The sequence below is a fragment of the Chamaea fasciata genome, unplaced genomic scaffold (assembly GCF_029207755.1).
Source record: "Chamaea fasciata isolate MVZ Bird 193981 ecotype frontalis unplaced genomic scaffold, bChaFas1.0.hap1 SCAF_2, whole genome shotgun sequence".
In the NCBI taxonomy this organism is placed as follows: Eukaryota; Metazoa; Chordata; class Aves; order Passeriformes; family Sylviidae; genus Chamaea; species Chamaea fasciata.
The window spans coordinates 84,089,555-84,114,976 of NW_027094087.1; the positions used below are offsets into that span (position 1 = coordinate 84,089,555).

The 25,422-nt window shown below is 38.9% G+C and overlaps 1 protein-coding gene across 3 annotated transcripts in view; it reads left to right on the forward strand.

Annotated features, from left to right (window-relative positions):
- Positions 1-25,422, forward strand: part of GABRB3 (gamma-aminobutyric acid type A receptor subunit beta3) — a 117,914-nt gene that overhangs the window by 60,955 nt on the left and 31,537 nt on the right. The window contains exons 1-2 of one of the 3 annotated variants that reach the window (XM_066176532.1): positions 13,526-13,581; positions 20,223-20,443. In XM_066176532.1, the coding sequence (XP_066032629.1) occupies positions 20,238-20,443 (206 nt within the window). In that variant the 5' untranslated portion in view covers positions 13,526-13,581; positions 20,223-20,237. Of the gene's footprint in view, positions 1-13,525; positions 13,582-14,332; positions 14,534-20,222; positions 20,444-25,422 lie in introns of those variants that run through there. The other 2 variants (XM_066176531.1, XM_066176530.1) reach the window with 2 other exon arrangements.

Below are 25,422 nucleotides of genomic sequence, written 5' to 3' on the forward strand. Positions count from 1 at the left end.
CCTGTGGAGTGACGGCTACACAAAATGAATTGGATTTCATCATTACGGTTGAAGAACCTAGTAAAAACCGCACTGCAGGTTTAACATGTTAGGGCTGAATTTTTATGGTTTTATGATTGTTCCAGTTTCCTTCCGAGACAGAAAACAGCAAAGACTGTTGGAAGTTACTTTGTAGCTTAGAACTTGCTGGACCGAAATTGCTGAAGAATTTCTGATTAAAACTTTCTGGTAACAACTTCACAGTTAAAATGATCAATGAAGGGAAAGTGTGTACATTCCAGAATATTTTGGTATGTTTTGAGTAAAAGGTGTCAACTTTTTCCTTGCACATGAAGAGTAAAAGAAAAAAATGTTCAGTAAAGAATGAATTGATCAGTAAAGATGCAACGTATGAAGACTAAAAGAACAAAATGTTCAGTACGGGTGCTGTATTCAGAATAGAATTACTTATATTTAGAATGGATTTTTAAAAATTGCTTAGAAATAGTTTGGCTAATCCATCTGAAGAAGTTTCAGCATCCTGGGAAAGTTGTGATATATGTTGTTTGTGAAGGCAACAAATAAGGAAATGCAGTGACTGGATCAGATTAGTTTGGTTGCAATCTACTGTGATTCATTCCTTGATAATGAATGTTTTAATTATTCTCAACAGTTATCCTGAGGCCCTTTGAAGGGACTGGTTTGAAATCTACATAATTCAGAGGAAAGTCTCCAAACTACTAAGTGCCATTTCCTTAATGCTGTGTGCATAAATATCCAGGTAGTGAGACCTGAACAAACCAGTGAATACTCCTCCTCCTGTAATTCAACATTAAAACACACAGCAGTATCAGCCCATGGAAGCTGCCAGAAAGAGAGGGATCAGTAGTCATTTACCTTTTTTACCTGCATGTAAATCTTAGAACAAAATGCAGAATGCTTCTGGTTGAAGTTCAGAAGTCTTTCTTCTTCCTTCTGTCTGTTGAATTTATAGTCCTGATAAACCTGAGTCTGGGTAGCTCAGATAATATGCAAAAACCTGATCATATTGATAAATGGTTAGTTTTTAGGCGGCTTCAAAGATCTATATCTTTTTCCGAGGCAGGGAGTTACATTTACTACCTATATGTTTTAGAGAGGTTTAGATTAGTGAGATTTAAACTGGTTGCATTGCATTTAACAGTGAATGAATGCAGTTGATGGACAGAAGAATGGCAGAAGCCAGCAAACGGCAACCAGCAAAATTCCTAAGACCATCCCTGCAGAATCCCATGACTGCTTGTTATTCACAGCATTTTCAGAAGGAAGAGAAATATTTATTAAAACACATTCACATAAATACAGGTACTGGCTTGTGGAAAAAGATTGATCCCAACACCTTAAAATGTTCTATTTCCGTTTCTGCACTGTTACATCTGTGTGAATTCAGATTAAATCCACAGTGGAGAAATAAGGAAGAACCTATTGCTCTGGTCTGACAATGCTGTAACAAAAGTAATCTAAAAGGCACATAGTGGCAGAAACAAGTATGGGGGAGTACATTTAGAGGAAGAAATATGATTGCCATGGAAGGAGAAATGCATTTAAAAGCACAGATCAAATTAAATATACTCAGAAACAAATTGTGGCAAAAAGGATAAAGCTCCAGTGACACAGACCATGAAATGGATGAATGTAGGTTGAATACTAAAAAACAAGGAACCAATATAGGAAGAATTTGCCTGACCAGAAACATGGTTTATAGGAGTAGGAAATGTCTAGCAGGCAGTACACACAGAAAAAGCCAATGCTTGCCCTGAAAGAAGGGAAGGATATATGTTTAATTTTGGGTTGAATTTAGTCTTGCATCATAGCTTTCTACATAAATAATTATTTTATTGTTTACTGGGAGTAATGAACATCTCCTTCACACAGTAGTACAACCCCATCATAACCTGTAGAGTTCTAATAGCATCACATTAGCTAAATCTGGCCCATTATCTGTAAATTGTCTGTCCAAGCTCAGCCCAGAGTCTGAATCACATGACAAATAATTTAAAATGGGCAACTCTTCTGCTGTGGCTGTGTTCTAGAGAATGCTTATCTGGGCATGGATATGCCAGAAGTCTCCATTAAAGCTGTGAATGTGCTTTCATCTAAGTGCAAGACTGACAGTATTTGAGTTTAAGCTGCACGCTATCATTGTTGTTCCAGGTTTTTGTCAATATTTTCTCCATGTGATGCTTCCTTTCATTAAAAGTGAGCATAACCCTTGAATGCCAGAATAAGCATACTTAAAATAAGACATCGTCCTAACATGATGATGTAGAAACTGTCTGAAAGCAGAAACTGCTAATACCTGCGTTGTAACTTAGACCATGGTTTTTCCAGGTGTTGGGATGCCAAAGAAGAATGTTAGCCCCATTTTGTGTCTTCTTTCTTCACCAGCTTCTCATGAGCACTTCCCTGTAAATAAGCCACACTTGGATGTGGGCAGGCACTGGGGCATTAGACCACTCCTAGGAAACTCTGCAGTTCAAATCACAAAGAGCACAAAAGCCTGCAGCTCCTTTCTCCTGACTCATCAGGCTGCTCAAACTGCACCCTCAGTGCAGGGTCTTGTCTCCCTTTCTCATACTCCTGAGCCTTATGTCACTTTTTGGTCAGGCAGCCCATCAGCCTGGTGGCATCTCCACAGGCTGCATAAGTGCAACTTGCTGCTATCATCCCTCCAGTATCAGTATACTTTGTGCACATGGTTTCACTGCACTTGAGGTCTGTGTTTTGGGTTCCAAATGCACGCGTGTGCCGTGTGAGATACACACTGGAACAGGATTTCTATATATAAGTAGCTTTGTGGCTTTATCCTTAAGTGTGCTTGGACAAGTCACACAACTTCTGATTTAGTTCAGATTTTCTGGTTTTAACACTGTACATCATCTGAAATAAACAACTTGAATCTTTCATTAGTGGCAATCAATGACTGTATCAGATCAACATTAATTAAGCAACTGATACCTCTAAATATAATTAATGGGGTTTTTTCCTAATAAATAAGAAAAAAAATCTGATTAATTTATTCCTATGAATTCCCATTAAAACTTGTACAACTTGATTGCATAGAGCTTCAGTAAGAAGTTCAAGGTCATAGGTAGTTTAGGAGCCTACATCCTAACTGCACCTAAATAACTTTAAAAAAAAAAAAGGACCTGTTTGGGGTTTTTTTATATAAAAGTTGGAGTTTTTTAGGACTTTCTGTGAAAGGTTAATGCAAAATGATGAAGAACTGTATCTGGGTGGTTCTTGAGGCAATCAGTTGTACACTGTCTTAGATTACATCTGAGCATGGAGTATTTCCTTCCTTAGGATCAAAATAAATAAGGAATGTAACTACATGCTGACAGTGTGTTTTGCTAAGACGTGGATGCACATGATCTCTCCATCTCCTGTTACTCGTTTTGAAAGAAATCAGTGCATGTAGTGCGTCGATGGAGTCACCATGCACTCCATTTTTCATGTCACTGAGCTAAACAAGCCAGTGTTTTATTCAGAAGACAGGTTCTCTCTTCCCTTGGGCTTTCATTAGCCCTTCTCCTGAACTTTTCCCACCTGAAGTTTTTGAAGGAAGGTGATCAGAACTTTTCAGCATATTTTAGAGGAAATTTTGACTGGGACCTTGAGGCTGTCTTACACCACAACGACACAGACTCCGAGCTTCAGAAGGCTGAAATGACTCCTTTATTTTTGGGATGTGTCTCCCTTATATGCTGTTTTACACAGACCAATCTGATTGGTGACAAAAAGGCAAACCTCTTCAATCACATTGGTCTGACCAGGGGGACATCAAGAAGAAGTCCCTCCTAGAAAAAGGAATGAAAAACAAAGTGGAGTTTACTAAAACACTTCTCTTGTTTACAGAAAATTCCCTGAGAAACAAATTTCAGAAAACCAAAACATCTCAGGCACAAAATCAGGGCTACAGTACCTTGTGCATTGGCACTTTGACTTCCATCACCTGTGCATGCTAGGGTCACAGTAGCATCTTTCATGGATGCATTTCCCTGGTAACTCCTAGTGCTCTTGTAACTTCCCAAAATATCTGGCTTCATCATCTATGATTTCTATGGACTGATCAGCTGTTCTTGTTGTTTTCAGTCCCTGGGCACACAACCTTCCTCTTCTGTATTCCCCAGTTTCAAATTGTTTCATTCCCTTTGACTGAAAGGAGACCTTAACTTAGAGTAACTGAAGCGTACCCCAAACTATGACAGTCAAAGAAATTCTAGTCTTGTGAAAGGCAGGGGCTAATTTTCCACAGTTTTCAATATAATTTGTCATTGTCTTTAATTGAAACACCCAAATGAGCAGCGTTGCTTTGCATTTTGTAGACTTTTGAAGACTATTCCTGCAAAGAAATGTCAATCAATTTTGTAAACTTGAAGTATGTAAAATAATTTTTTTTGTCCAAAAAAACCCAATATTGCCTAGTGATATTTTAAAAATCATTTCTAATTAAATTAGCCTTCTAGAATTCATAGCCACAGGTAAAGGTTTTGAAACAATAGCTTCAAACCTTCATGTATTTCAGGTGGCTTGTGAATGATCACAAATTAGTTATTTTGAAATGTTGACTATAACCCAGAACCTTTTTAAAGCCTAGGTAGGAGAGCAGTGTTACTGAAAAGATGAGTTGGTGTGACAAAAGGACATGACATGTCTCTCTCATATACAATAGCATGGAACCAGGATTTAGACACTGCATGCCTGCACAAACAAATGCATGTATAATCTGTGCTCCTGGTAGGAAAGATAAATATTCTTTATACTTGTATTTAGTCATTATTGAATCAGGGACCCACTTTATGAATCCATTTGCAGTATGTCTACCATGTCATTACTACATGCCATTGTGGTAATAATGCATATATCAATAACTCGAGCAAAGGTCTTTTTCTAAGCATAGAATAAATCACTTACCTGAGGAAAAGAGTCTGAGTTCAAAGACAGTTCTTTTTTTAATGTAAATGCATTTATTACAATTAGTTGTAAAAGATGTAAAATCAATCAACCATGTTTTTCAAATGCATCCATTTCTGTCATTACAGCCAAATAGCATCAGATGTTTTAATATGTTCAGCATCCAGCAGCATCTACTCTGAGGGTGAGCTGCTGGATTTGGAACCATGTAGAACAGCTGGTCATATAGGAAAGAATTCTTTGTCAGATGAACCTGGACAAACGTGAAAGAGATAATGTAAAACTAGGTTATATCACACATAGATTTACATTTAGTTTCTGAGTTAGAAATACGGGCTACTTTATGTTCTTGTTTTACACAGTTAAAAATTAGGTAATTCTGCTTGTAGCTGATAATTGCAAATCTAATTAGAAAAAGATAAACACCTATAGTAACTGTCACAAAAAGTAACCAATAGTGAAGAAAAAAGTGTTAGCATAAAGAGAAACAGAATCAAATTTGAATATAGTACACTAAGGTGGAGGAACCATTATGTTTAACTTCTCCAGTGATCTGTATTGGCATGCAATATGGTTTTAGGTACATCCTTCTCATCCAGCAGACTTGGAACTATTTACAAGTTATGTGCCATGTACAGAGTTTGATACTTGGTCATAAGCAGAATCATTCTGTCTGCATACTGTGGAAAAAAAAAACAAAACAGTGACATAATAGTGAAATAAACATTCTTAAAATTTAAACTGCTAGAAGAATTTTTCTATGGTTTTAACTGATATTGTAAAGTAAAATATTTGCTCCTTTACTGGCATGATCTGTGTGTATGAGACAACGTAACCAACTTTGCATGTGGTGCGAATAGCACGACCTCCATTTGAGATTACATTGGTCTCGCAACAGTTGTCAGGTTTGAGGTTTTCCTGATTGAGTCACCGTAGAAACCCATCAGACTCCCTTTCTGACATACATTTTATAACCCCAGAGGTTCCAGAGACTCTCTAGCATGCTGCCATGGAGAGCAGCAGCCTCACCAGGGGCCAGACAGACAGTGGTCTGCCAGAAGCACAGACATAAAGCTGGCATCCATGCCCTTTCACAGCAGCAAGCAGCATTGCCTGCCTGCAGGCTTGCAAGGCAGCAGCCAGCTGGGTGGCAGCAGTTTGTCCCTGGACACAGCAGCAAGTCCAGGAGCTGCACTGTCAACAAGTGACCCAAAATCCAAGACTGTAGATGTATGTGAGGGAGGTGGAGAAGCTGCACAAGCAGTTGTAGGATTAGAGGTTCTACAGGGGGTTTATGGTTAAACTTCTGCCTGTAATTTTTGTGTTATGTTAAAAAGCACCATTTTAACTGGTGTTTTAAATGCACCATTCAAACTGGTGTTTTAACCAATTTAGAATCTTTCAATAGGCAGAACCCAGTCAAATAAAATGTGAATGGTGTTACAGTTGGAAAAAAAAAGGTCAAGGATATTACCCCTATCAATCAACTCATCAGGAGTTGGACTTTGATGATTCTCAGTCCCTTCTGACTCTGGAAGTTCTATGATTCTGTGAGCTTAAATTGGAAAGAACACAGTTCTGATGTCGAACTCCAGCCTAATTTAAATTTACATATGTATCTCTCATCTTCAAACAATGTTTTCACTTGGAATAATGTATTTCTTGTATTTATTTGCCAACTTCACAACTATAAAATAGATATTTTAGCTATCTGATTCATTGCCATGTCATTGCCTTCAAAGGCATTTTGCCTCCTCTTCACAAAAATCTGTTTTCTTCATGGTCTTACTCATTCTATGCGTATACAAGTATCAAAGGTAATAATTATACACATCTGCTTACATTTTTCAGGAGCAGATGCTAGGCAAATTAAAGTGAACGTGAGTATCATTCAAAATCATTAAAGAAGTGACTCTAAAATAAAATTTCTGAACTTTGACAGGCTGTAAAATATTCTACATTGACATATTTGTGCTATTTGCAGAAATCTCATGTTCAGAATCATCTTCATGTGCAGTTGAATCAAAAATGAATTGTGTAAGTGTTTCAGGTTTTACAACTTCTGCTTCCTTTCCACTGGGAAAGATAAGTTGTCAGCCCTGACAGCAATGCTTATTAACACCACAGGACAGTTCCATCAGCTCCTGAACAACACTGCAGAGTCCTAAATGACTTCATAGCATGCTCCAAGAAGATAAAGACACAAGAATGGCTTTATGAAGTTAGACCTGAAATCTGCCTTTCTTGGTATTCAGTTTCCTGCTGTGGGCATTGATGAATGCTCTAGCATAGTATAAAGTAGGTTGAGACTAAGTTATGTTATTTCTCTGGTATTCTTCCAGCATCAAACTGTGAAACTGCTTAGGGGCTTCCTGGGAAATCTGCTTTTTTTTGGTCAAGCAGTGGGTAAAAATCACCTGGTTTAAACATGCACATGCTATGCATATACATATGTGTGAAAATAGAGTATCCTTTCATTCGTTCTGAGCCCAGCATCTGGTATTTCATTTGTTGGTCTCTGTTTCTTACAAATGAGGAGGAGTAAATTGCTGTTGGCCTCCTCCACAACATTATTGCAGATATCTTCAGTTTATCTCTAAGTTGCTTCTTTTGTAGGCAGAGAAGTCCTTGCATGTTTAGTCTGGTTTTATATGGAGTTTTGTGCCTTTCATTCTCCTTGCTGCAGTTCCCTGTACCTTGTTGTGCTCTGCCCTGGTGGGAGCAGGGGCCTGAACTATACTCAGTATTCAGTGTGTAAGTCAATTAAAATGACGCAGCGCAGCGAGTTTTCCTTTTTTCCTCAACACTTTAAGGAACCAGATAATGGTTTGGGTTTGAAGGGACAGTAAAGATCATCTGGTTCCAACCCTGGCCCCATGTGCAGGGTTGCCACTCACTAGATAAAATTGCTCAGAGCTTCATTCAAACTGGCCTTTCTGTCTCTTTTCCAAATAGTTGTACTGTTTGTTTATTTTGACTTTACAGAATACTCAACTGATTTATTCATAAAAAAATGCTGGTTAATACCACAAAATTCTTTTCCTGAGTGGACATAGTTAGCTCAGAACCTACAAATTAGTCCATAGTTAGGACTGTTTCTTGTTTCTTCCCCATGTGCGTTACTTTGCATCAGCATTGATTTTTTTTTTTTCTGTTTTATCACTCAGGCATACAGAATGATGCTGTCCTTCTGCAGCTCCTCCCACTCACACCTCTCATTTTTACTACTGAAAGAAATGTTTAGCAAATCTAGGTACCTCACTGTTCATCTCCTGTCTGTCATGTTTATGAGGATGGTGTAGACCTGCACAAATCCTCATTCAGGACTGCAGGTGACCTCCCCCTGTTGCAAAAACTGCTGGTCTCTGTTTCTTGTCTTATACGTGGTCATTAACAATGTACATATAAAACATTCTTGCTTTAAAAAGCTTTCTTTTATTATCATTTGATGATTTACAGTAAGTGTTTATGCCTTTAAAAAATGAATGATTAGGCAGTTTTGTCTTGTTTTTTTATTTTCCTTTTCTTGTATATCTTCTTAGCTATTTACTTCTCCTTTGGATGTGACTTCTTATTTTTGAAGTACATCTTTTTAGTTATAATATGGTAAACATTCAGGGGTTTGTTTGTTTTTTATTCAACTGTTGTTTTCGATATTTAAAAGTTCATATTATGATGACTATAAACAATCTTTTCTCCAACTTTGAAGCAAGCAGCCTGGTTGTTTATTTTTTGAAATCCAATACTATTTTTATGTTAGTTTAGTAACAGTTTTAAAAGAGAATTACCCAATTCCATCAGGGTTATTGAGCAGTGTTTCTGTCACAGCATTTTGCCCCATGACTTGCACATTGCTCAGAACCCAGTCAGGGGTATCTTGGCTTGTTTCAGCTTTTAGCAAAAGCTCCTCCATGAATCAGCCATTTGTGGTGTCATTTAGTCTCTGCATCACGCCCCAACCTGACATTTACCCAGTCTGTGTGGGGGTGATTGAGGTTTCTGATTACTAATTAGTTTTCTTGTCTTTTAAACCTCTCTTGGTACCTCACTAACACCACTGTCGTCCTGATTAGGGCGCCACAGCTTTTTCTAATACCTCTGTAGTCCTGGTGTCTTAATCCATAATGTGCAACATTCAGAACAATTATCTGATGCAAAGCATTCTTTAACATGCACTGCATCCTTTCTTTTTCTTTCCTGTGTAGGTTATAGTTTCCACTGCCTGCCTTTCCTTCCATCAAGTCTCTGATGCTCCTGTTAGGTCAATATTCTCTCTTAAAACTTAGTGTCCTCATTCCTTTATCTAGTTTAAAAGTTGTAGCATTTCAATAGTAGGATGTATGTATTTGATCTGGTTTCTAATTTTTCTTTGCTGTCTTTAAATGGTATTTTTGGGCATAGAATGAGCTTAACTCGTGTCCTACATGAGTTTTATGAACTTCTGTCCTGTGGTTTCTTCTCATGGATACAAAGCTTTTTATAATTTCATCCCTCTATGATATATCCCCAAGCCACATTTTCTTTTGCATCCGTTTAGGTTTCCTCTAGTCTTTAATGCAATCTCCTTCTCCAGTGACCCTCCTGGTTTTTACTTACAGCAGCTGTATCTGTAATCCCATTTTTTCTGTAAAGAGTTTGTACAAAGTTTGTCCAGTTCCTGATGAGTCTAAACCATACATGCCTACACCATTGTCTGAAGCCAGCATGAAAGACACTGCTGGAGCAAGAGCAGAGGTAGACAGATGGTCAAGGATATAATTTTCATATTTGGGAGGTCACCTGATCATCCTGAGTGACTCTGCAGAATACTAATCTCTGTCTGAAAGCAATGGTATATACCTTGCTCATGCTGATTTACAAAGACACATTTTGTCCACCCAAAGGCCTCGTGGGGAAAATGATTTCTTGCCTCATAAATGCACTTCCTGCTTCTGAGATACCTGACAATAGGAGATGAATTAGGTAAGTAATTGAGCACTGGTTATAGGCTGTACCTGTGGGAAAGACTGTGGATGCTGTATGTGAGAGATCAGGCAGCAGCAGCAGAGTCTGTGTGAAATTAAGTCACATAACTTTCTCACACTGGCCTGAGAAATTGCAAGGAGGAATCAAAACAATCCTTGGGAGGCGAAAAACTGTTAGCAGGTGGCGTTTTTCTAACTTCTTGTTTACTTGTAAAAAACTATCGAGGGGTGTTGTTTCTGACTAGCCAGTCCTGTCTCATTCTTCGGACCTGTCTATAAAAAGGGTGGTCAAAAATAAAGATCGCTCTTTTTGCCTTCTGAGGGAGAAGAGAGTCTTGTGTCGTTATTAGTGCCGTTCCTAATGCAATTGTGACAACAAAAGACAACTCAGTTGCTGTAAGTAACTTGTCTTGGCCTGTGCTTCTGAATTTGAGGTGTGCCTTTGAAATCCGTGTATCCATCAGTGTATACATCACAGATGTATGAGGAATTTTGCTGTGAGTGCACATTGCCGGTTCATGTCCCACTTCCCAGCCACTAGCATACCCCAGTCCTCCTTGGGGCTGCTCTCAGTCCATTCTCCATCCAGCCTGTACTTGTGCTTGGGTTTGCCCTGATGCAGCTACAGGACCTTGCACTTGGCCTTACTGAATTTCTTGAGGTTCACACAAAGGGGAAGGTAATTATCCACTACAGTATCAGTTTTGCTCTAAATACCCTTTGTTGCCACAGACCCCTGAACATGCCTGCCTTTATAGACCATACTGGTTGTGGCTTAATGAGTTAGGCAGCATTGTGGTTTGAAAGTCTCCTTTTTCTTTTTGCAATTGCACATTTTCATTCCCTTTCAAAAGTTATTAGTAGATCTTTGCAGGATGTTCAGATCTCAAGCAAGAAACTCTCCTTCAGCAGGATATTTCTCTATAAAATCACTCACAGCCTATATTTAAAGGACACTGCCAGAAGGACACGCTCTCTTCTACTTCTTCCACAGGTCTCTGTAGAGCAAGAAGTTTGTGTGGATGTTAAATATCATGCATGCTTGCAATATTTCCTCTTAGGTGCAGCCTTTGGGGGGTTTTGTCCATTTCTTTATTTTGTGCTTTCCTGAGTTTCGTGAGCGTTGCCGTGTCACGGGGTGAGTTTATCCTACCTGCAGTAATGAGTTGTTAGTAAATGCATGTTTTCCTTTTGACTTGGCATGCATCCTAATTTTGTTACTGCAAGATGGAGAGTTGAACTTAGCATTACTGATGGAGTGAAAGGAAGACGTGGGAGAAGCTGGCAGTGTGAGTGACACATCTGGAGGGAAGGGAGGAGGCAGCAGAGAATAGTCCAGGCATCACCTTTGCAATCTTCAGCCACCGTGGATAAAACTCTTCCAGTTCATTCCATTACTCTGAAATGAACAGATCAAAGCCTGGTACTAATGAACTACCCTCTTACATATAAAGAGCCACAGTGGCCAAGGTGTCTGTAGTGGCAGGGGATCCTCATGAAAGGCAGAGAGGCAGTGGGCAGCCAGGGCCTGTCCCATCCCCAGCCCAGAGCAGGGCAGCTGGGGGCACCAGGACAGCCCCAGCCCTGGGTGTGGGCACTTCCCTGGGCTTGGGGTCAAGTCCTGGGCCCACGGGTGGGCTGATCTTGGTTGGGCCCAGGGCTGGCTGGGGCAGGGCTGTGGAAGCTGGAGACCGGCCCTACTGTGGGGTCACTGGGGCAGGAGCTGATGGACCCAGGGGGCTGACCTGGAGTCCTGGGCCCTCAGCTCTGACAGGGTGTGGGCATGCCCTCCAGGCCTGGTACTGAAAATGCACAGATTATGTTTCAAGTATAGCATAGCTAAAGCATTTGATGCCTAATGTGTTCTTGCTCTCTTTCTCAAAGGGCGTTCTGTTCACTGCGTCTGTCTTGAATGGGTTTTCCTGTAAGAATATCTGATGTTTCAGATCATCACAGACAGCAAGTAGAACTTTGGGTGTCAGCCTTGCTGCTCCAGTGCTGGTGAGACTGGCTGGCTCCCAGCCAGCAAATGGATAGGTTGGGAGATAAGAAAATTAAAGAAATTCTTCCCACAGTGGAGTAAATACTCCTTTGTTTTTTAACCAAAAAGTGTGGATATGAACAGATACATATTTTCATTTTCATTCAAGTGCATGTATCCCTCAGCTCTCTCTTCCTAAATACAGTTTTGATTTTTTTTTTTTTTTTGTGGACTCTGGAGTGATTAAAAAAATATCTACAAGTTCTACAGTGCCTTTAAAAAGGTCTCTTTACATTTTTGTGGTGACAAAGAAACTGTAGACTTCTGTCTTGGTTTAGGAAGACAGGTATCTGCTAGGTAAAATTACAATCAGAGGCTCTTTGGCAAAGATTTGGGAAATAGGAATAGCAGTTCTTTACTAGTATGTAATACAAAGCAAACAAACACAAAAAAAACTCTCCCTCCACTAAACAACTACAGCATTAATGACAAACGACAACAGTACCAAGAACTTTGAGGGCTTTGTTTCACAAAACCCAGGGCAGTTTGGTTTCGGTGTCCCTGCAGGATCCTCAGAGCACTAAGCTGGAACAGTGGAAAAGTCCCGGGCTGGTAGCTGGGATGGCAGGGTGTCCCGGCAGGCAGGGGCAGGATGTCCCGGCAGCGCAGGGAGTGCAGGGTTACGCTGCAGCAAGAGGAGCAGCGCCGAAGAAGCTGAAGACGAGGCAGAATAGCGGCGCAGCTTCTGCTCGGCGTGCTTTGCGGCGGCTGAGATCCTCGAGGAGCGGCCGACACGCGTCTCCTGAACGCCGGAAGCAGAAAAGCACGCAGCTGCCTCAAGCTGTGTCTTTTACCTGCGTTATCTCCCCCTTCCACCTTTTGTCCATCTCTTTGTTTCAGCCAAGCACTCTCAAGTATCCAACACCCGGTCCCCTTGGCAACCCGTGGGGAAAAAATTCCCCAGAGAAAGAAGGAACAAACCCAACCCCCAACAACTTCTCAGTGTGAAATACTGTTCACTGAAGAGTTTTTTGAATGTTCATGTTTAATGACAGGAAATAAGGGGGGCATGGAGCTATGTATTTATGGTCACAGTATTTAAAACACATTTGTGTATGCCCAGCTTTAGAGCCTGTGCTGGACACCTTGCAGACACTAAAAGAGTTCATGCATTCAATAGTTTAAGAACTTGGAAGGCCTGAATAAATATGACAAATAATATAAACTTACAGGGCTTTCTCAGAGGTTTGGTTTTTTTTTTTTTTTCCCCAGATTTTTATTGATAATTCAAGAAATGCCAAGGAAAAATATAAGATTATGTATTTATGGAAAGAACAAAGTAGAAGTGTGATAAGTCCTTCATTCTGTAAAATGGGTACTTGGTATATCACAGATTTTTAACCTCTTTTCATATCTCCAGTCTGAAAAAAAGCAAACCTACAGCTTTAAGATTGTAGGGCAGTAGCTCATTTCTCCAGCTCACTGGTGGCACATCCTGTTACTGTGTAGGAGGCACAATCCATTAGTTGTCAGTTCCCATCTCTCTAAGGTCAGCTGCCTCAATTGTGGGAACCAGCTGACAGCTGATGGAAGTTGATTTTTTCTTCCCTGTATGTTGTTTGCAGGATTTCAGTTAGTGGAATTAAATGTACCTGTTTTCTTGAGGCCTTGTTGGCGCTAAAATGTGCTTCTTGAAACAAGGTCGGTGAATCACTTAGCCTAGTATTATTTTTCTTTTGTATTTTTTTAAAGAGTATTTGATGGTATTTTTTCTGACTTGATCTCTTTTAGGGTTTTCAAGAACAGCATCTATACATCTGACATTTCTATTCCTCTTTCTTAGGAGGGACCTATTAGATACTGAATTTTTTGTTCTGTCTGTCCATCAGCAGGTGGATTTTGATTGTAATTTATCACAAGTTCTTTGGACAGCACTTCAGGGATGTAGTGTAGGACCATACTTTTTTATTATTATTATGTGCTAGCTTTTTGCCCTGGCTTAGAGAGTATTATACCCATTATATGTAAAGGTGTGTGTTAGTTTTCCTTTGATCAGTCCTTTGGGAGTAGAATTTCCTGATTACTGAGAAGCCTGTGGTGTTGTAATACCTATGATACTCTGAATCAGAAAATGTGTGTTTAAGTATTCTCCCCCCACCCTTATCTGTAAATAGCCTGGGTGGTCTTCCTTTTGTCTTATGTCCCTAAACATAAGTATTTGCAAGAACTAGTTGTTTATCTATATTTGCCTTCCAAAGCTCACCCCAAGCAATTGCTTTCTTGTCAGCTGGTGTCCTGTGATATTGGGATGAGAGAACACCCCAAGAGCAGGAAAGCATCCCCATCAGTTTGGGGTGGGCAGAGGAAGAGAGGGAGAAGAGCCAATACCCAGATTTTGAAGAGTGAGCTCTGCTGGCCGTGGCAGGAAGGTGCTGTGGGGCAGTACCCCTGAGGGTGCCTGGTTGCTCCCTTTGTTCCTGCTGAGAAGCTTCAGTTCCACTGCAGTGACCACCACCTGTGCCCGAAAAGCTGTGGAGAAGCTGCTTGGGCTGGTTGCTATGTCAACTGTGCTCTCTTCGCCTGCACAAAGAGGCAAAGAGAGTGCTGGTTGGTATGGCAACCCTTCTCGGAGCACCCAAGGATGCTTGATGAGGTACAGACTCTTTGGAGAGGGCACTGGGGTGTCAGTGGAGGTGGAAGCAGTTGTGCCAAAGGGTATAAGGGGCAGGAAAGACCCATGGAATCACATATTTATTTGGAAAATTGTTTTGTACAATTAAGTGGGTTCTTGGAGGCTAAAATAACTCCTGTTTATAACATCATCCTTTTGTGTTTCAGTGGAAGAGGAAAACAATAATGGTAATTTTGTACAGAAGGTAACAAGACAACATGGATTTATGGAGGGTCACACTGACATGAGTGTGATTGAGCTGCTTTAGCACTTTCTTAATGGAAGAGTACTGTAGCCACGTGCTCGGGAAAATATGTGCTGTGTTTTTAACCTGTCAGTATTGTAGAGGTTTTGCATAGTGTCAGAGAAAAGCCTGAGACAGGGTCTTACAGGTGAGATGAACCTTTACTGTAACAGCAGGTAGGCCAAGAAGCATTAGAAGAAGGTGCTTTGATGGACTAGACTGGATGTGTGTATGTCTGTGTGCGTGCTCAGGTCTCCTTCACTCAGGCTGCCCAGGAGCTATATCTATTGCCAGAGACATTCTGACCAGGCAGTTTTCCTGTAAAAGATTTGCAGAACAATAGACTTTGGTGGCTTTCTCCATTTTCTAGCAATTGAGTAAGAAACTGTATTGTTTAGACGTTGGGCAACCCAAAATGTCAACAAGTAAAATATAATGTGAAAATATAGGTTTCAGGCATTAGGGTGCCCAGGGAAGTGGTGGAATCACCGTTCCTGGAAGTGTTTAAAAGGCCTGTAAATGTGGCATGTGGGGATAAGGTTTGGTGCTGAACATGTTGGCTAGTGGTTTGACTCAGTGATCTTAGAGATCTTAGAGGTCTTTTCCAGCATTAATGATTCTGTGATTCTAAATTCTTTCCTTAATAAATTTTTTCTTTAATATAAAAGTTGCTGAAGCTATTAGAAAATTTTGAATGCTGAGAAAAATGTTTGTGTGATCATCTTGCACAACTGAATAGCCTTGCTGGTAAATTCTGATTTCTTATGGTTAGCCTTTTTGAATACGTCTTTATAAAAACTCATATTTAGTTAAGTGAATTAATGTGTGCATTAACCTGTTTGTCAGGTCTCTTCTGTGTATGGTAGGGTGACAGATTTACAGATGTGTTGTCAAAGCATAGATTTCATGAGTTTGTCTTTGCAACTCGCTTTGGGCTTATTGGGAAGAATGTAATTCAATCATCAGTGGTGCAGAAATAGCTCTTTATACTACAGGAGCCAGAAGTTTTGGAATGGTGTAGAATGTGAGGGAAGAGACTTCGAAGCTATTAAAGAGACTAAGGCATGGATTTTCAATAAATCTTTTTATAACTGAATGATTACTTACTTTATTAACTCATCAAAATTAAATTAATCCAAAACCTCATGGTAATAATCACATTTGTCTTTTGGTCAAGAAAACAAGGATGTGAATTTACGTCCAAATGCAAATTTAAATCAGGAAACTGCATTTCAGGTAGACACAAGGCTATCTTCCCAAGCAATGAAATAGTCCTTAATAATTTTTCCAATATTTCCAGTAGTTTTCAATATATTCTTTCATTTTGCCTGAATAATTTCTTTTGCCTAGTTGCCATATTAACTGTATTCCAACTTAATTATTAATTGCAGTGTTTATCTAGCAGTCATTTTGAAGGAACATTTTTACAGCTAATAGAAAACTTGTAACATCTCTGATACATAATATAGTGAGACAGCAAACAGTGATAGTCAGATTTAGAGTGTTATTGCTGTTATAATTATGTTAATTTTATTTTGATGAGCAAACTCTATTTTAGAATTTTTCTTTCACTGTTATTGAGTGCAGGAGAGAAAAACCAGAGATAACAAGCCCTGTAATAGAAAACAAGTAATTGTTTCCTTTACTACAACAGCATATTAGTATTTTTCATTCTAGTCAGTGCATTAGGTACTGTACATTATCTGTCTGAAGTGGCTTTTTAGGAGTGGGTTAGTTGTGTTTCCTGCATGGTATGCTCAGTCCAAGAGACACAAATATAATGTATAAAATGCTTAAAAATTTCTTTGTAAATGGTTAGCACATACAATATTTGTTAGTCTATAATTCTTGCTTAAGATATATTAAAATCATAAGCAGTACACACAAAGAACACAGATGTATTATACATTATTTAAACTGTGTTATCAGCCTCTTTATTGTTGTATTTAAGTGTCTTATTTTGATAATATCTAAAGTATTATCTACAATTTGAGGGGTTTTAATTCTGTTTTCCATTCCTGTTGACCAGAGAAAACTGTACTGAAAGAACAGGCATGACACCTTTTTGTGTGCCTTTCCTTACATTAGTGGCATTGTTGCCATGCTAGAAATTCAAAGATGCCCAGCACTGTCCTTTCCTTTCAGAGGAAAGGAAGTTTCAGAGTTTTTAAATGCACAAAAGAAAGATCATGTTGTCTGTGCAGTCAAGCTTTTCCCATTCTGGGGACATTTCACCTGTACTTGAGAAGCACTGTGTTTGTTTCCTGTCAGAACTTTAAGTGATTTTGTTACCATGCTTGACCTGAAGCATCTTATTACTGTGAGGATCTGGAGAGGTAAATGTTGAATGTTGCATTGTATTGTTTGGGGGAATGAAATAGGTTTTATAGAGGTCTTTGCTGCTTGAGAAAATTGTCCACTGCTCTTTGCAGTAGTTAAAATTTCCTAAAGCTGGCAGCTCTGTGTCATCTTTGACATAGAATAGCACCCTAGTGCAGTAGCTGTAGTGGGATGAATCTCTTCAGGTTTTAGACATCTATCCTCTTGACCTCTGTATCAGAACTAGTCATCATAAGCTCCCTGGCGGGAGATGCCCCTTAATAAACTTCACAGACTACTTACTGAGTGGTAAAAGTTCCATTTTTCACTTATCTGAAATATCTAGTTCATGTTTTCCATCTACACTCAAACCATTTTTGCGTTTTCCTCTGGGATCTAGACTAGGGGAAAATTTCCTTTATACATACAGAGTCTTGAAAATTAGTTAATCAAAGAATGAGAACTGATATCCATATGAGTTCTAAAAAGTATGGTTTCTGCAAGGAGTGAGTGACTTGGGTGGAGCCACCCTAAGGAACTGGCCTTTCCTTGTCATTTATTGTTCCTTGCACAGCCAGGCAGTTTCAGTGCAGTTCTTATGCAAGCTTTCTGCTCCTTTTTTTTGAGGGAGTTGAAAAAAGTGTGACGGTGGCCAAACATGGTTCATATTAATTCTTTCTGTCATTGTCTTCAGAGCAGGTGAGGCTGGCAGAGCCCAAATGTACAAAATGCAAATATAATCATATATAATAATAGACGTAGAGTGTTGAGAATTTTTTTTAAATTTAAAATGGGGATGATATAAGAAGTAAGTAGGGTTAACAGAGAAAGAACGAGTGAAATTTGTACCTTAGAGAATATGTTTTGCAAGTCCTTTTTCATTCAAGACAGTAGGTTTTGCATATTTGGTGGTTGTTGTGTTTCTGCACGTATTTGTAAAGGTGTTCCCTGACATAGTAAATGTTATTTTTAAATAAAATGCCAAATTATTAGAACTTGTATTGTTACGAATGTTTTATGTAGCTAATTAATTACTCCATTCATTAGATGTTAACATATATTTTATCTCAAACAAAAGGAGAAAGAAAGCTAGCCTAAAACTTTTCTTTTTTTCTCAGATGTACTGCTGCTCTTATATTTTGGTGCTGGCCAGCTCACTTCTTTCGATGCTATGCAGTGCCACCTCTTTATTTCATTTTTTAGCAATATTTTGTGCACATACTGTGCATTTACACATAGTGAGCTTTTGGTGTACTGTCCTTGTGTTCCCAACTTTCATAATCCCAAATCTCTTGACATTGCTGTTGCAAACCACTATGGAAGTGGGCAAGTTTTGAATGTTAATAGAAACAAGCTTTAATTAAACAGGGCAAAACAGAGTTGGTAGAGAATATTTGTTCCAATGCATCAGTGTTAGAAAACTGATTGCAGAGAATGTGAGGAGAGAGGTGGCCTTTGTGACACGGTAGTGGGAATGAGGCAGGTGCGCCCAGTGTCTCATGCTCCTCATTCACTGCTGAGCTGAGACCATTAGTCCCACTGAAGAAAGCTGCTGACAAAAAGATTAGAGCTCATTCTCTTGAGCAGTCATGTCAGATTTGAGGTTTGAGGAATGAGATTACTTCCAGGCAGTTCCACGTGGTCTCCTTTCTCCCACCACTGGACCCTTTTGTTTTCAAAGGTCTCCTATTAGTTTCTTAAAATGGGAACAGCTTTTCCTTGATATCTATGATTTATTTTTCTAAGCAATTAAATTTGATTTCTTTAAACCATAGCAGCACCCTCATTAAAGAGAATGAATCACTGAATCAAAAATGGAAAAACTCTGAGTGTGAAAGGCAGGCTCAATTTTCATATGATTTCAAGGAAAGACCATAGTGCTTGAGGGAAGCAGGGCAGGAGCAGTGCCTGAAATTGGATTGTCTCCACATGAAACCCATCACAAGAATGGACCATTCCCAACAGCCGTACTTAGAAAACTTGAGCATCCTTTTCCCAAACAAGCGGCAAGCCTGAGGGGTTTTGCATCACTAGCTTGTAGAACCAGATGCAAATGCAGGTATCCCGTGGCTTGCACACCTGCTGCTAAATATTTAAATGTGTTTGGAGATCACATAAATTTCTCAGTATTTTGTGAAGAATCTCATGACGAGTTTTATTGTTTAGAGTACTTCTGTAATTTGAAAATCAGAGTTTTAATGGCCTGTACTTATGGTCTCATTTTTTTCATGTGAATTATTTATTTCAGTTTTGCTGATACATAACTTTAAAATGTTCCCAGGCATTTTTTTAATGTTTTCTAATACCATAAAGCTAATGAATGGGGCCTGCCATCTAAGGCTTTCAAAGCATTTCAATATAGCATTATTACGACATGAAGAAGTCAGGTTAGCAAATCCTGCCATGAAATAAAGAATTTTAAAGTGGATGTTTTAAGCTTCTGTATCCATGTTTAGCTTTTACGTTAGTGATCACAGCTTGTAATAGACACTATAAACCTTAAAACTGACAAAATTATGAAAACTAAACATTGACATTAGTGGGGATTTAGTACAATTTACTGTTATTCAAAGTACCTATGTCGCCTGTTGATGAGAAAATATTTGTGTTACTGCAAAATGCAGTGACATGAAGGTACATGTATAATCAACATATTTTCAGCTTATTTTTCTGGCAGAAATTTGAATATTGCTTCAAAATACTTTAAGTGTTTTTCCATTTATCTATCATTTTTCAAAATGGGGAAGATGGCAATATTTACTCATTATGTCATTTATCATTCCACAACTATGATAATTTTGGGCAGTTGTCAGAGGAACTATATGAAAGAAAAGTGGGAGCAGGACAAAAGATACCGATACCCATTGAATATCATAAGAGTTGAAATGCCCCCATAGTCTAGAGTGATACATGAATGATATGAACTATTTATTAAGTGATAGAAATATTTAATTTTTATTAAACACTTAAACATTTTAATAAACATTTAAAATTTTAAATTTAAAGTTAGTCAACAGCAGAATAAGCTATCCACAGGGAAATTATTCTCCTAGTTACACAAAGTATGGTTGACGGTTGTACTTCTCTTTTTTTCTTTTTCCTCACCAGGATTACACTTTGACGATGTATTTTCAGCAGTACTGGAGAGATAAGAGGCTGGCCTATGCTGGCATACCTCTCAACCTCACGCTTGATAACCGAGTGGCAGATCAGCTTTGGGTGCCTGACACTTACTTCTTAAACGACAAGAAATCATTTGTTCACGGCGTTACTGTGAAGAATCGAATGATTCGCCTTCACCCGGACGGAACGGTGCTCTACGGCCTCAGGTCTGTGCTTCCATGATGAAGATTTCATCACTACTGTTATGTGTTGTTGATGTTTGCTTCCTGGTACAAGGTTATTGCAAACATTGGTTAGTTTATTATGTAACCTTCCCTGTAACTCTAAGAGATGCCAGTAGAAAACAAATGACACACTCAATGTTTCTTAATTTTGCCAGAAGCGCCTTCAGTCAGGTTTTATCTGTTTCTGTACAGTCACCATATCTGGAAAGCCCACTGGCTATAGGAAGCAGAAAGGCACATATTAATTGTAAACCTGAAAATCCTGTCCAAAATAGAGGCGGTAAGATTGAATGTGGGTGCTTATGTTGTCTCTTGATGTGTTCATAATCTATAAAAAAAAGCCAGAAGTAGCCCTGGCTGGGGGGCGTCAGCCACAGCTAAGATCATGACCCAGTACTTTCAGTGATTTCTTCAAGCAGGAATCAACACTGTAATTGTTACATTTCAAACCAAAGGTACAAAGTGACCTTACATTCTTTTATTTTCTACCTATTTTAGGTTTGACTTGTGTTTTCTTTCTTTTCTGCCATAGCTTTTATGGTTGGAAATGCTGAAGTATCCTTTCTTTTACAAACTTAACTACACCAGCAAAAAATCCTTACGGAAAACACAGCAGTACCAAAATATTGGTTTCTTTGAACAGGTTACTTTATTTGCTCCTGTGGTTTAAGCCAGCAAAACAAGTCTTTGCCAGTGGAAGCTCCATTTCCACAGTTGGAAGTTTCTTGTATATTTAAGCAGAGAAAATACTTAAGATTGGTGCACATAGGTAGCGAAGGATGAAAAGTCCCCAATATAAAAAATAAATGAGATCAGAAAAGTGGTGCAGATGGGTTATATATCCAGTATCAATATTTCTCCTGCTTCTCTTTTTTATCAACAGTTGAACTTTTTACTTGACTCGGGTCTTGGCCCTCACCTTTTTAACTCCAATTACGTGTCATGTATGGAGAATTGAATGAATCTTTCTAGACAAAATAGAGATAGACCCAGCCAAATATGAAACTTCAAAGAAGTTTAGAATGTTTTCTCTGTAGTTAACTGGTTTTAGCAAAAGAAGGCTTTTGTTTTGCAAGGTATTGACCCAGTGTGGAACACTACAGGTTTAGGATTCTTTCCACAAGTGGTTAAATGTAAAAAAAAGTTATCTGGGACATATTTGTTTTCTTCATGTCAAGAAATATCCCCACAAGCAATATAATAAAAAAGTAAAGAAGATTAGAATTCTTGTGATCCTAGTAATGTGTAGAAGTCTTTCTGTCACACGCCAAAAACATTTGGACCCATTCAGGTGAGGATTATCTGTCACAGAGTAGTGTATTTGAATAAGTTGGCTTCCTCTTCTGCAAAATACAAGTGTCCACAGCACATTCATTTCACATAATAGGATTTGATTAGCAGAGTTTTTACCACTGGCTCATGTGTAGCACACTTCTTCCCATTCTTTTTCTCTGAAAGCATGTAATATCCAGGGTGAGATATCCATGATATGAAGCAGGTAAGTTGCATAGTGAAGAATGACTGTCTTAAATTAAATCATGGCAAAATATAGGACATTGTGATCAAAAGGAAGAAATTATCTGAGCCTTATCTCTGCTGATTTAAAGACCTGTGCTTTGTGTTGTTCCATCACTACCCTACTTCCTCTGTTATTGCTTCAGAGCATCCCAATGGCATTGGGCTCAAGCTGCAGTCCAGGGGCAGTGTGGGTTGAGGCCAGAACTTGGAGTTTTTTGTGCCACGAAGCACAGGGTCACTCAGAATAATAGGTGAAATTCTGGAGGGTTGCAACCAATTACAGAACATTCACAGAGCAATGCAGTTCCCCAGCACATACATAATTGAAAGTGATCCCAAGGCCATGCTGGATGTGTGTTCTCTTCTGAACAATGTAGGATTTATCACCGTTTTGAAAGACTTGACCTTCAGTCATCCAAGGTTCCTCTCTGCTTTAGAGAAAGTACTTTGCTACTGCAGCAGAAGTCTGTGATAGTGGGAGAATGGAACAGTAACTTTTCTGGGCAATTTTGTTCTTTGGGTGACACACTGAATTTGTTCTACCTTCTTCAGAACAATCTGCAAGGAAAATGATGATGAAACAGCTTTTTTTTTTAATATAAGAGACTAAAAAGAAAATAACTACTTTGTAGTCTGGGGATCAAAAATAGAGTCTGACTTCTTGTGTGGTTCTCATGCACAAACCTCTTGTTTTTAGGCAGTACAATGTTAAATGTTAAGAGTAACTGGAGTGGAGGAATATATGAATTTTTTCTGAAAGGACTCACATATTTATTACCCATATATGAAACATGATGAATGTTTGCAGGGTTAGAAAGTTAGTTGTGATCAGTCAGACAAGGCAACTGTGCTTCCTTCTTTTTTGGGTGAATGTATTTCTGTATCAAGAAAGTAAACTGCCAGGACTGTGATCTAGTCACATATGAAGTATCTATATTGCCTAGACTGATTCATACTATAAAAGTTCTGAGGACATAAGAAATCCTTCTCTCAGTTTTGTATGCAGCACCTCACAGCCCATCACAGATGGGGTTCCTATACAATATAGCAGTATAATCAAAGGCAATGAGCCCAGGAATATAGTACCAGAGAAGGACAGGAGAATCCATATCCAGAGGAAAGAAAACCAGAGTAGGAAATTATAAACAGTTTAAAAACTTTCCTTTGTGTATTGCTTTCACCCAAATAGTCTGTGTCTCTGTGTCTGTGTCCCGCTTCATCTTTGTCTGGCTTGTAATCATTCCTCTGTCACTGCCATGATGATGAGTTCTTGAAACCTTGTTGTCTTCTGTCAGCACCATCCCATCCCTTAAAAAGAAAACCTGCTCTTCTTGGGAGCATGCGAAAGCCTGAGCCATTCGTATTTACTTTTGGTGTGCATTTGTGCAAATTAAATTTGGTTGCTTGTATGTTCATTCAGGAGGGACCTCTGAGTACTAAACTTACTTTGAAAAATGAGGTAAATTTGTTTCTGTTTATTTCTTGCTGTATCTTCTTTTCTAATGGATATTTATTAAATTAAAAACATCTATTTTTTCTGCAGTGTGAAAAAGTTTCTTGAGCAAGAATCTGCAATACCTAGTACTGGAACTTGTGGCACAAAACCACTAGAGTATGTGAACTGACCAAAATAAAAATACATTCCTTAAAAGTCATAACACAATTATTAAGTTGAATATAAATTTTCCAGCTGTATAATTTTTACAGTATTGTAAAATTAATCATTTGTGTTCTGTATGGCTGGCATTTTAAGCTAGTTATACAATATAGTAGTTAAGAGTCTGCTAGTACATTCCTTTTTGTATCAACTTAGTTCATGTGGATTCTGCTGCAGGATCCCACATGAGACCTTAGGCTGGTGTAGGCGGATCTTCTAAGGCATGGGAGAGAACCTTCATATCAATGATTTCCAAGCGTGCTTACTTGTTTTACTTTGAACGCAGTTATTATTTGACTCAGGAGCAAGATCCTTTAATTGCACAATCAGTATGGCTTCGTTAAGGTGATCACTGCTTTTTTTATCAATAATGACAGATTTAAGAATAAGTTTTCTCCTCTAAGACAGTATGCTAATCCTAGTTTTATATGCTTAGCTAAAGCTTCTCTTAGTCATCATCATAATGAGAAGACATTCAAAGAATCATTGAAAGCTTTGGGTTGGGAACGACCTTAAAAATCATCCTGCCGTGGACAGTGACACCTTTGATTTGATCAGGTTGCTCAAAGCCCTGTCCAGGCTTCCCTCCAGCACTTACAGGGATGGAGAATCCAGAACTTCTCTGGGCAATTTGTTTCAGTACGTCACCACCCTCAAAGTCAAAATTTCATCGTAAAATCTTATCTAAGTCTACCACCTTTCAGTTTAAAACCATTCCTCCTTGTCTTACCACGACACATCCTTCTAAAAAGTCCTACTCCAGCTCTCTTGTAACCTATCTTCTGGTACTGGAAAGCTGCCATAAGATCCCCCTGGAACCTTCTCTTCTCCAGGCTAAACAACCCAGATGATTAATCATCTCCATAGTTAATAGCCCTGTGTCTTAGCACCCTGCCTGAAGTTCCAGAAGGGCATTTGCAAATGTTGGTTGCAGAGAAGACCTTTCCCTGAACTGCAGAGCCACTGAGGAACTGCTGTTTGTACACTGCTCCAGCCCACTGGAATTTGTATTAACAGAGGAACCAGAGCAATTCCCAGATGCAGCTTGGAAGAAGGCTGACCTAAGTATCTTATTGTGATACTTAATACCTGAAGTCCTGTGGGACTAGCATAAGAATATTCAGAGGACAGTCAGAGGAGTCAGCAGTGACAAAGACATGGTTGTGCTGTAGGTGAGGCTGAAAGGACAAAGATCAGATGTGTCCTTTCTCACTGGCTGCTGGTAGGAACACAAGGTAGATGATGTGCTGAGCAACAGATCCTTGAGCTTTCTCCTCTCCTTCCTCATTCATTGCCTTTGTGCTCATACAATTGTATCTCCCTCTGCAAAGAAATTACAATATTTTCTTGCGAAAGCCCTTTCTCAGTCGGAGAGGGGTGACCTCTGTTGTCCTGTGAGATAGCAATAATGGTCTTAATTCCTTCCTTTAGATATTATGTAGTTATTAATCTAAAATGATCTTATATACTAAGGATAAGCATTCTTTCCTTCCTTTTCTTTGAGATTGGAGAGAATATTCATAATAACAACTTTTTTTTTTACTGTGAAAGATGTGAAGAAAGGCACCTAACTACTTCTTTCCCTTGAAACATTGCCCTGGAATTTTAAAGTAGTTTACCAGATTAGAAGAGTGTTATTTGAGAAGGTTAACGGGTAGAAGAAAGAACTTCAGAGAAAACACATGAAAAAAACATTAACATTGAGGGTTCCAGCTTTTAGAGGTACATTTAAGACATTTTCCCGTCTTGTATTTTTTAGCATAAATTATTACTAGAATATTATTTG